This window comes from Lampetra planeri, chromosome 37, assembly GCF_965212315.1.
Source record: "Lampetra planeri chromosome 37, kcLamPlan1.2.h2, whole genome shotgun sequence".
Lineage (NCBI taxonomy): Eukaryota > Metazoa > Chordata > Hyperoartia > Petromyzontiformes > Petromyzontidae > Lampetra > Lampetra planeri.
In genome coordinates, this window is record NC_136143.1 from 9,020,510 (window position 1) to 9,032,315 (window position 11,806).

Sequence of the window (11,806 nt, forward strand, 5' to 3'; positions counted from 1 at the left end):
GGTTACCTAAGGGGCCGTCCATAAATGACGTCACGGCCTTAGGGGGGGGTGGTCAGACATTTGTGACGATGTGTGAAGAGGGGGGTGGGGTTTGAGAAATGTGACGTCACATCAAAATGCGCAACTTTAAATAAATATAAACAACACGTTCTACTTAATTAGACTTTTTAATGTTTTCTCTTACAACATCAGAGTGCAGCGCCACATTAAATACGCACTACAATGACAATAGTTTAAAGAGATTTGAAGCATGTTTAATTTTGGGGGGGGGGGGGCAGAGCTTTGTGACGTCATATTTGAGGGGGGGGTCTGACTTTTTGTGACGTCGTGTGACGAAGGGGGGGGGGTCAAAAATCGTCCAAAATCGCGTGACGTCATTTATGGACGGCCCCTAAACGTGTACCCCAAACATCGTTAAATCGATGTACGATGATTCGTTTTAACGTTACGTATTAATTGGCTTTTTCCGATTGCATTCTCGTTTTTTTAAAAAATTACATTTTCCCATCTCGAAATTACATCGCTTCCCTCGCAATATGCGCGTTCCTGAAAAAGTGCGTAAGTCGAATCGCGCGCGCTGTATGAAGCCTATTTTCCCATCGATGTTATAAGGGGAGGGGGGGGATACGTTACCTAAGATGTACAAAATACGTATAAATTTAACACGATTATTAACATTACAAAAATACTTAGTAGCATCAGCAAGCAGGAGCATCAGTAAGCAGCAACAGCAAGCAGCAGTAGCATCAGCAAACAGCAGTAGCATCAGCAATCAACAGTAGCATCAGTAAGCAGCAACAGCAAGCAGCAGTAGCATCAGCAAACAACAGTAGCATCAACAAACAGCAGCAGTAGCATCAGCAAGCATTAGCATCAGCAAGCAGCAGCAGTAGCATCAGCAATCAACAGTAGCATCAACAAACAGCAGCAGTAGCATCAGCAAGCATTAGCATCAGCAAGCAGCAGCAGTAGCATCAGCAATCAACAGTAGCATCAGCAAGCAGTAGCATCAGCAATCAACAGTAGCATCAGCAAGCAGCAGCAGTAGCATCAGCAATCAACAGTAGCATCAGCAAGCAGCAGCAGTAGCATCAGCAATCAACAGTAGCATCAGCAAGCAGCAGCGGTAGCATCAGCAATCAACAGTAGCATCAGCAAGCAGCAGTAGCATCAGCAATCAACAGTAGCATCAGCAAGCAGCAGCATCAGCAATCAACAGCAGCATCAGCAAGCAGCAACAGCAAGCGGCAGCAGCATCAGCAAGCATCAGTGTCTGTTCGCTCTCCCTGAGCAAGATGGTGGCGCGATCGAACACACCCCCACCCACAACGACCGCCGCCATTCGTCACTAAGTGGCGGTGACGTCACCACGACGCTTGTGCCAGGCTAGGTGCACCTCGAGGCCACACACCCACTTCCGGGTCCCCCCCCCCACTCCTTCCCCACCATCCCGGGCCTCTCCTCGGCTCGCTGTCTCCGCTCAAGGGCCGAGCCGCTCGCTTCCTCCCCAACAACCACCACCAACAACAACAACCACAACAACCACCACAACAACAACCACCACCACCAACTCCCCGCGCGCCATGGTCGCCTAACAATTGCGCTGTTCACGGGCATCTCGGCCGCCTTGTCCGTCCGTCCCCGCGGTGGCCGAGGCGTACAGACTCGTCATCTTCCTGCGCAGCGCCGTCAAGGCGTCGGCCTCCCCATCGGACCCCCCGTCGGCCCCGTGCTCCCCGAGCCTCATGTCAGGGGACCCGGCCTTGGCCGCGGCTGCGGCGGCATCGGCAGCAGCATCGGCGTCGGCGGCATCGGCATCGTCTCCTCCTACGGCGTCGACTGCTGCGGTTGCGGCGGTCGTGGTGGCCTCGGGAGGGCCGGGTGGCCCCGCGCTCGTGCCGGTGTCGCTGCCATCCGGGGGGGCCCTGGCCCCCCACTTGCCCCTCGTGCAGCAGCAGGCCGTGGTGGCGATGTCCGCGCAGGGCCCTGGCCACGCGCCGGTCGGGCCTTTGTCTGTGTCGGTGCCGCCGATGGCCGCGGGCACCGCGCATGGCCCCAGCGGCCGGGCGGTGTCGTTCAAGGGCGTGAGCCCCAGCAGCAAGTACGTGAAGCTCAACGTGGGCGGAGCGCTCTTCTACACCACCATGCAGACGCTCACCAAGCAGGACACCATGCTCAAGGCCATGTTCAGCGGGCGCATGGAAGTGCTGACGGACAGCGAAGGTGGGTGGTGGGCGGGGGTGGTGTGGTTGGGGTGGTGGTGGAGGTTGGGGTGGTTGGTGTGGTGGTTGTGGTATGGTGATGGTGATTGGTGTGGTGTGGTGTGTGTGGTGGTGGTTGGTGTGGTGTGGTTTGTGTGGTGGTGTGGTTTGTGTGGTGGTGTGGTTTGTGTGGTGGTGTGGTGTGTGTGGTGGTGTGGTGTGTGTGGTGGTGGTTGGTGTGGTGGTGGTGGGTGGTTGTGGTATGGTGGTGGTGTTGGTGATGGTGTTGGTGATTGGTGTGGTGTGGTTGGTGTGGTGGTTGGTGTGGTGGTGGTAGTGGTGATTGGTGTGGTGGTGGTTGGTGTGGTGTTGGTGGTGATGTGGGTGGTGTGGTGACGGTAGTGGTGTTGTCAAGAGCACTGCTTTGGAAGATTTGTCGTGGTTCAAAGCCACTGTTGGGTCCATTTAAGAGCCTCCAGTGATTCAATCCATGTCAGGTGCTTGCCTTTTGTACACCGTGCAACGATTGTCACTCTTTTTAGAGTTTCGTGAGCTGGAATTTAGTTAAAAAAATCAAACATTTACCATGGTTCGGTTTTCATGTTCATCTCCTGGTGACCCAGACATTTCATTTATCTTATCACCACACCTAAAGTCTAAACCATGGGTGACTGCCACCTGGATTCCTACCCAGAATCTCGGCAGTGCCGGCTCCGTGCCCTCCTACGCAGTATTTGTCGCCTTGGCTGTTACTGACACTGGGGGGAGGGGACCCTTAGTCATCTTCTTAGGTTTTTTCGGTAAAGTCACGTAGAAAGTAAAATAAAATAAAAACAAAAATCACCCTTAGTCACATTATACACTATGTAACACGATTTTTGTTCCTGGGTAGTGAGTGTTATTTTCTAATTGCTTATGTCTCAAAAGTGTAGAAAATGTCTAATATTCCCCACAAACTTTGCTTTTGTGACCAGGACTTTACGTGAAGGAATGACACAAACGCACACGTTTTCTCATTGAAAATAGATACATTTCAAAATATCACTGTCCTGGTCACAAAAGCAAAAAGTTTATGGGGAATAATAGCCATTTCTGTACTTTTGAGGCCATAAGCAATTAGAAAAACACTTGCTACCCAGGAACAAAAAAAAATTGTTACACAGTGAATTATCAGCGTCAAACCTCATGAATTGAATCTTGATGTTAAGCTTTCGTGACTGCAGGAATCCATATTCTTTGGCTCTTTCGGTAAAGTCACGTAGGTAGAAAATAAAATAAATCACGACGTTTCGGGCGCAATACGTGACTTTACCGAAAGAAACAAAGAATACTCATGAATTGATTTACTCTGGGAGAAGATATTTCGAGGTCCTAGCCGTCCAGTGTTTACCCTACGAGATGCGGTGGTGTCGGCAGCATTGTGTTTGATGACCCACCTCCACAATCGCATCAACAACAAAAAGAGAGCCGGCTCTGAATGGATGCACGTGGCAGAAGAGCTACGATTGCCAACAACGTCATCCGATCAAAAACCCAGTCATTTGCTCAAATTGCCACCCGAAGCCGTCTTGGGCAATCCCCAAGCTGATTTTTTAAATCGGAGAGAGAGCAGCAGCAAGTTGAGTCAACAATCGTTCTGTCACAGGTAAATATAGCTACACGTGGACTGCGGCGATTGCAAAGTTGGTGCGATGAACGTCAAAAAATAATGTTGTGCCTGCACATGGACCCAAACTCTTAGCGGGGCGGGCGGTGGGGGTGTTGCACACCCTGTACCATAACTCCTAGCGACCTCCGTTCGATTTCTCTTGCCACCGGATTACAGGCACGTCACGTGGAGATGGCGTAACCCAAGGGTGTCCCGTCACAAGCGGCGCACAAAGCGGTCTTAAGTAAATTTTGCTCCCTTGGTCATTTAGAGCATCGTAATCTTCGGGAGCCGATAATCCAATAACCCCAAATTGGGTCCGATCTTGTCAGATTTCGGAAGGCTAAGCAGGATTACAGTCTGGCTAGTGCATTGATGGGTGACCACACGCTTACAACGGACGTAATATAGGGCACTTTGTGGGCAGCAGGCTGCAAAGCAGTAGCATCCTTCGGTGTACTGTGCTATGCTGTCAGGTCTGTGTTCCCTGCCTTCACCAACCCACAGTGACCCAAGTGGTGATGTATAGGTCAAATAACCCCCACAACCGCACGCTGTAAGGAGGCCCTCATCTAGCAGTGGATTAACACAGAGTAGTTATTACTTGTTTAGATGTTTCACTGTTGTAATGCGATGGTGCTTTTAATTTGGCGATTTATTCGGATGTGCGTTTGATCATGGCAATTGTGACAATTACCATCTTAGCCACGATGGGCTACACATATACCGTATTTTCCGGTTTATGACATGCACCCTTTGTCCTTGTGTTTTTTTAAACCAAAAGTTGGGGGCGATTCTTATAGTCTGGGAGGTGTGTGACCAGAATTGTACAATTTTATTGACACTGGGCACACGGTTTGGAATGCGCCCTTACATTCCGTAGCGTCCCAAGGTACAGCTTTTGAAAAAAAGAAATAAAATTACCACCACATCCAGACTCGTGTTCCTTCTGCGCACCGCCAAGATGGCCCGTCAGCCATGTGCCGCTTCACGCAACGAGCCGCCTTTGTCGGGTACCCCCGTGTTCACGCGAGTGCGCCATGCCTCTCTCCCACTCTCACCGCGACGCCGGCGAGCAGGCTGGATCCTGATCGACCGCTGCGGAAAGCACTTTGGCACGATCCTCAACTTCCTGCGCGACGGCGCCGTGCCCCTGCCGGAGTCTCGCACCGAGATCGAGGAGCTGCTCACAGAGGCCAAGTACTACCTGGTGCAGGGTCTGGGACAGCAGTGCCACGCCGCCCTGCAGGTATCATCGCGTCTCTCTGAGCGACTGGGAAACACGCGGACTGAGTGCCCAGGCGCGTGCGTCTCGCCGGGAGGGGCGACCGCGCGGTCCGTGACGCGCGTAGACTTGGACGGACCTGTGTTCTTCGAGGGGCGATTGTGTCCGAAGGCATACCTAAAACTCCCACTTCGTATGCACTCCAATTAATATGGCAAAGGTGCAGGCCTGCGGTCGTGCCATTGTTATGGAAAAGGCCCCCACTAGAGGGAGTTCTTCAGATCCCTTCTAAAAGGGTAATGTTGGCCTGCTCTTCCACGCTGGGCAGATGTGTTGCAATAAGTGGGAGAAACCCTGAATTGTCCCTACTAAGAGCACGGTGAGGAGTGAATCATTACATTCTTGCTAAGCACCAGTGCCACAGAGGCTTGTAGAGACTGGATGTCGGATACCAAGACAGAGATATGGAGCCGAGAGCTACCAACTCAGCATAGTTAGCGCACTCTAATACTAAGCCGTGTGGACCATGAGAAAGCCGCGTGGGTATGTACATATGTAAGGTTGACTTAAATGCCCACGGTTGGCTACGTACGGTGCGAAAGAACTTGCACGTACGGGAAGGTGAGCGCGAGCCGGTGAGGTGACGGCGAAGACTGGAGACCACCACGCTCACTTGCGTCTCGTCTTATCTCTTGGCGGTGAGCAGCAGAAGCGTGATGCCGTGGACCCCATTTGCCGTGTCCCCGTCATCACCTCCCTCAAGGAGGAGCAGAAGCTCATCACCACCTCCAACAAGGTGACCCTTTAAGCACACATTGTCACTTTAGAGTTTCAATCACATTCACTCCTGTCACTTGTGCTGCTGCGGGGAGATGCTCTTCCGTGGTGCGTGTGGTTTCCTACTCTAATGAACGATGCTCATCTCCGGTTCTTACTCCGGAGCCACTGGTGGACAAGTCCACATTCTTCTAGCGGGGGACAACCGCTCTTGAATTCAAATGAAGTATTACTTTGGTTTTTATCTATCTCGGAATTGTGGAGGACCGAATCGACTCTCCGATCAGGATTTGACCTCCGCAACCTTCCAATTACAATCCACGTGCTCTAACCGCTTGGGCGGGGGAGAGGATTTTCACGAGGCTTCTCTTCCATGTCTGTTGTGTTGTCATGTCTTGCCTGGCCCACACAAGGTGCTGTGAGGCTGTGGATGATTGGTCTTTGCTGCGACCTTTAAAACCTGATATATAGATACAACAAACACATGCAAACACCACTTCAGCATCGTGTTTCTATTTAGTTTTGCCGAGGCTGCCAACTCATTGGGCATTGGGAATCATTTAACCTCGTGCGAGAAATCCGGGTCTGACAATGGATTCTCCGGTACATAGGTTTAATACCGTAAGTGCAAACGTGCGTGTATGAAATTACCGTGTGTCAAGAGCCTCACGGGAGGAATTGTAATATCATACAAGCAACGTCTGGAAGGGATTATACTCTGCATTAATATTTGGCAGCATAATCCTGATGATCCATTTTCCCCCCACAGCCGGTGGTGAAGTTGCTGTACAATCGTAGCAACAATAAGTACTCCTATACCAGGTGAGCCTCTCGGTTTCGCACCCCCTCACTTTCGTTGCGCTCCGTCTACCGTCTCTCCCACTCTGTGCGGGGCAATGTGCGCCGCACGCCACCACGTGACGCGCACAGCGCGTGCCACGCACAGCGCGTGCCACGCACAGCACGCGGAGGCAGCACTGCGTGTGTCGCGCGCGCACCGCGCTGTTGCTGCTGCAAATTAAATGCATCCGACGACAGAACCCACTATTGTGGAGCGTTAGCGAATCGACACGTGATTATTTTTTTTCCTTGTTGATAGTAGAGGGGAGGTTCCGTGCGAATCCACCGCAAGCAGGCGCCATCTCCGTCCTCGCCCTCTTTATCGACCGCTGACCGTGTTTTTCGCAGCAACTCCGACGACAACATGCTCAAGAACATCGAGCTGTTTGACAAGTTGTCGCTGCGCTTCAACGGGCGCGTGCTCTTCATCAAGGACGTCATCGGAGACGAGATCTGCTGCTGGTCGTTCTACGGGCAGGGCCGCAAGATTGCCGAAGTGTGCTGCACCTCCATCGTCTACGCCACGGAGAAGAAGCAGACCAAGGTGCGGCATGCCACGGCGGTTCTTCGTGGTGTCACAGTGTCGTCTAAGCCCAACACTATCACGAAATTACACCTGGGACAATGGGTCAATTAGGTCGGTCGACGAAAAATGTAAATCGACTCCTCTTTTGTGGTCCAATGCCTGGGCGCCCCTTAAAAATGGTGTCAGCCCACATCCTGGCTCGCGAAGGCAGGAAACACCCGTCAGCCGCGTCCAGCGTGACACGGCTGGCGGGTGCCGATGGCTGTCGCATTGCGTCTAGCGGCACACGCCGGCGCAGAAGTGACACTTTCTTTTCTCAACCTGAAATGTGAGCCAATTAGTTGAATAACCTTAAGCGATAGATCGGTAGAGGCATTCAATTAATAATCGGATAACCCGGCTCTGGTCCGTACCCGTCGCTGCCGCAGCGACGCCTTAACCGGCCGCCGTCGCCGCCGCCGCGTTCCGCTCCGTGCGTGCGCCGCAGGTGGAGTTCCCGGAGGCGCGCATCTACGAGGAGACGCTGAACATCCTGCTGTACGAGCCGCGCGACGGCCTGGGGGGCCCTGACAAGGCGCTGCTGGAGGCGACGGGGGGCGCGGCGGGGCGCTCCCACGGGCCTCCCGACGAGGACGACGACCGCGACCGCATCGACCGCGTGCGGCGCATCCACGTCAAGCGGCTCGATGACCGCTCGCACCAGCACCAGTAGCGGTGCCCGCCTCACCACCCCCCCACCCCCCCCACTCCCCCCAGCTGTGGCCAAAGGCGTCGGTGAGGGTGCAAGGATCGGGGGGGTGGGGTTTCAGGAGGTGAACGGCACTGCGCATGAGACGGTGTGCTGTCGTCGTCGTCGTTGTTGTTGTCCTTCCCCCCCCCGCACCTCCGATTAGCACGGTTGGCTACGTACGGTGCGAAAGAAGTTCAACATCCGCGCGCATACGTACGAGGTAGGATCGGGGGTTGTGGGGGAAAGGAGGGGTGGGGTTGGTCTATGGCAGGCGTCGGTAACCAAAATAACAACAAGAGCCATTCTTTTCGAATTCGGTAAAAAAAACGATGTTTCAAGAGCTGCACAATACATGTAAATACGAGAAACGGTTGTCCATAATACATCACGTCACGAAGCGGTGAGTCCGGCTCCGGACCCGCCGGTTGCCAACCCCTGGCTTGTGGGCACAAGAGCCATTTCCTCCGGTCATAAGGGCACCTTCCGGTTCGTGCGTTACGCCGCCACGAGCTACGTCGCGGGCCAGGGGATCGTTACGTGCGTACGGTACGTTGAATTTCTTTCGCCAACGTACGTAGCCGGACGGTGCTAATCGGAGGTGTGGAGCAGGGCGGCAGACTTTGGTTGTAAGATGAACCGGGAAACCGACTTTGTTGACGGTTTGTGGTCCAAAACAAGACCGCCAGCAGGAGGGGGGGGGTGTTATGTAATACGCATCTGGTGTTCACATCCATTTCAAAGAAAATGTACAAAAAAAAATAACAACTGGAAAGCGCCCATCAGGGTTCTGTCCCTGGCTGTGCCTTTGGCTCCTAAGCGGTGTCATGAGACCGGCACGTGAGGCGAGCCGACGATTCGATGTGTGACGAAGTGAGGCAGGGTTTGGGGGTGGAGGTAGAGAGATCGCTCGTTGCCACCAGAGTCGTTGAGCGCGATCGCTTGCGTTGGCACAGCACGGTTTGTATGGCAAGGTCGACCCACGGGCAATTGTAGGGACTCCGTTCTGATAATCCAAGGTCAGGAGTTGCAGTGTTCGAGCCCCTCATGCATGCGGCTAGTCGCATGAATGCCAGTAGCCGTCGCGGTTACAGGAGTTAATCTTCCTCGCGGACATATCCCTTTTTTCTACCAGTTGTATTTATCTCATAATACACACGACATTGAAAAATGTCATCCAATTTTTCATTGAAAACGCCGTATTTTTCCTGATCACTTTTTTACCTGCCCACCAGTGCAAACAGGAGGTTGTTGCCAGTGGCCAAACATGTGGGTATAGTAGCCAGAACGTCATAGTGCAGAGAGGTCCCTAGGGTCAGTTTGAAAGCTTGTCGTCATGCAGGGAAAAGTTTTTGGGAAAGACGGACGGTTGCCGAGTCGGAAGCAACCACCACAACCCATCGCGGTTCTTCTCGCCGGTTGCTTCCCCCCTCCCCAAGAAAACACCACTCACACCTTAGAAGTCCCTCTGTCCTGCGTGTATACAATGTCGTAGTTTCCAGTCTTGAGATTTCTTTTGTCAGTTAGCGGCCTGTTATCACGTATTTTGAGATGACGAATCGGCGTGGGCCGATTGCGGCGGACCAGCAAAGCGCGAAGGTTTCACCCTGTGGATCAGATTTGTACATCGGCAGCAGGGAGGCAGAGTCGGCGGCGGCGGGCCGATGTTTGTGTGCGGAGAGAAACGGGAGGGAAGGAGGAGGGGTAGTGGGAAACTCTCCCCGCATTCTCGTTGAACCAAAATAAATCACCGTCGCGCATAAAGGTCATGCCCCCCCCCCCCCCGTCTTTTTGCAGGTCGTGTTCTCACTTTACGCATACAAAGGAACCCCCCCCCCCATTTGTTGAAGCGTGCCACACATAGTTGGACTGATCTGCGACGGTCCCACCTGTTTTGCAGAATTTGAAGTTAGCAGGAGGGGGGGGGGCAGCCGTTAACAACACTACCGGTTGGCAAATGTCATCCGTGGTCCTGGAAGTAACTCTGCCAGCACCGCTGGTTTTAAGCGCGATATTTAACATACTGTAGTGTTTTAAAGGGGGCGCGAGATGATTGTTATATTGTTATGCTTACACTAAATAAAGCAAGGCTAAAGTAGGCTTGGCGCGATACAAATTAAAGAGTACTTGGAAAATGTTATAAGACGGGCAACTTACTAAACAAGTGCAGCGTGTATGTGTGTGTGTGTGACTAATAATTTTTTACGACATTGCCAATGTTTAGCTTTGCGTTTAAGGCGCATTTTTTTTAAAGTGTGTTTTGTACAATTGTTACCCCCCCCGCCCACCCCCCCCCCCCTAAGTTCAGCTTTCACGATGGGTGGAATGAAGCCTGTTTTCGCAATGCTTGGCTTCAAAGCCAGGATGGATTCCACGCGGAGTAAAAGATGTTATCGCTGCCACTTGACCGCGTGTAACACGTGCAGTAAGACGCCCAGATGCACACCTTGCACCGCGAAAGGGATTCTTGAAGCGCTGTGCCATTTCAAAACGTGCGTTGTTGGTCAACCATTTGTTTTGTGTTTTTTTTGCTTTGCTGAAAACTGCGACGCCAAAAAAAATTATACGCGGTGTGTATTGTGCCCCGAGGCAGCCGTTATCGGCTTGTTTTAGAATTCTTATTTGGGTGACTTGAGATACCGTGATGTACTTGGGAGCGCACGACCGCATGTCTTTACCCCATCACGAGCCTTGCCCAAACAATCGCCTTAAGCCTGCCCCAAACCCATGTGTGCAACTGCAACACACGACCGTTAATGGCGTCGTCGGTCAAGGGCATTCATTCATTCCCTGTGGGCTTTACTGGAGAGGAACCATGGCCTTGTGTGTGCGTGTTGTGGCGCTCGGAGACATTGGTGGACAGAATTCGAGGAGAAGTAGCGGGCTGGTCATTTTTAATTGTTTGGAAACAAACAAACAAAATAATCGGGGGTCATGAAGATGTGTCGCAGCGATACAATGCAAGCTCGCTGACCCAGGCGAAAGGGAGCGGGGGGGGATGGAGATCGAAGTGTGTTTTTTCGTAACGTGCGCGTAAAGAACATCTCTGCGTGTGCCCTTGTTACAGTTTGCAGATCGTATGATGCTTCTGCTCCGTATGACACTTCTGCTCCGCTGCTGCTCAGGGATATTCCCTCTAAAGTGTCTCCGAAGCTGGGGGGGGAGTGGGGGTGGGTGCTGAACCACTTTGCCAGGCTCTCTTAAGATTTTTTGGGCTAATCTCAATTTAGTGTTTTCTTGAGCGAATCTCAATTGAGTGTTTTCTTGAGATCGCCTTAACTTGGATGGGCGAGAAGCGCTTGCGTACGCGAAGTTGGCGAGTGCAGTGTTTGCAGCTAGAATGGGTTCCAGCCGATGGAAATATGAGCGACCGAGTGAACTCATTTTGCAGGTGGAAAGACCGGCATGCCGTGGGGGGGGGGGGGGGCGTGCGTTGTGCGTGTGCCATGCCAAACCTGCCCTGGGTCGTATATTGCCAGTGTGTCGTGTGTCTCGTGGTGGTTTTTTTTACGTGTGGTGGTGCTAGCTTTTTCTCCACCGCGGTGTGTAAAGAGGAAAGGTGACAATTTTACGAAATAACTGTTTTGGATTTTATTGCGCAGGAATCTTTTTGCTAAGTGTGTACAGTACCGAGAAATAAAACATACATTTAAAAAATGCAGATGTATGCGACGTCCCTTACCGAATGCATGCCGGTAATTATGTTATATTTCCCTAATTTTTACTTGTGTTTTATTTGTGGGCTACCTCTTGTGCAGTCGGTGGAAATTGCCGCGTGTCTCGTCAAGCGAAGAAGAGCCACGGAGCCGTGCGGTCGAAATTAAATGACATGTCTTTGAGCCGAGAGGGGCACTCGTTTGCA

General features: G+C 52.3%; 1 protein-coding gene across 1 annotated transcript; it reads left to right on the forward strand.

Moving 5' to 3' along the window:
* The first annotated feature begins 1,380 nt into the window (after positions 1-1,380).
* On the forward strand, positions 1,381-11,603 carry TNFAIP1 (TNF alpha induced protein 1). The gene is made up of 6 exons (XM_078612012.1): positions 1,381-2,223; positions 4,929-5,098; positions 5,781-5,870; positions 6,621-6,673; positions 7,040-7,235; positions 7,705-11,603. Exons 1-6 carry the CDS (start codon positions 1,746-1,748, stop codon positions 7,927-7,929), a joined length of 1,212 nt encoding a protein of 403 aa, XP_078468138.1. The 5' UTR covers positions 1,381-1,745; the 3' UTR covers positions 7,930-11,603.
* The last annotated feature ends 203 nt before the right edge of the window (positions 11,604-11,806 follow it).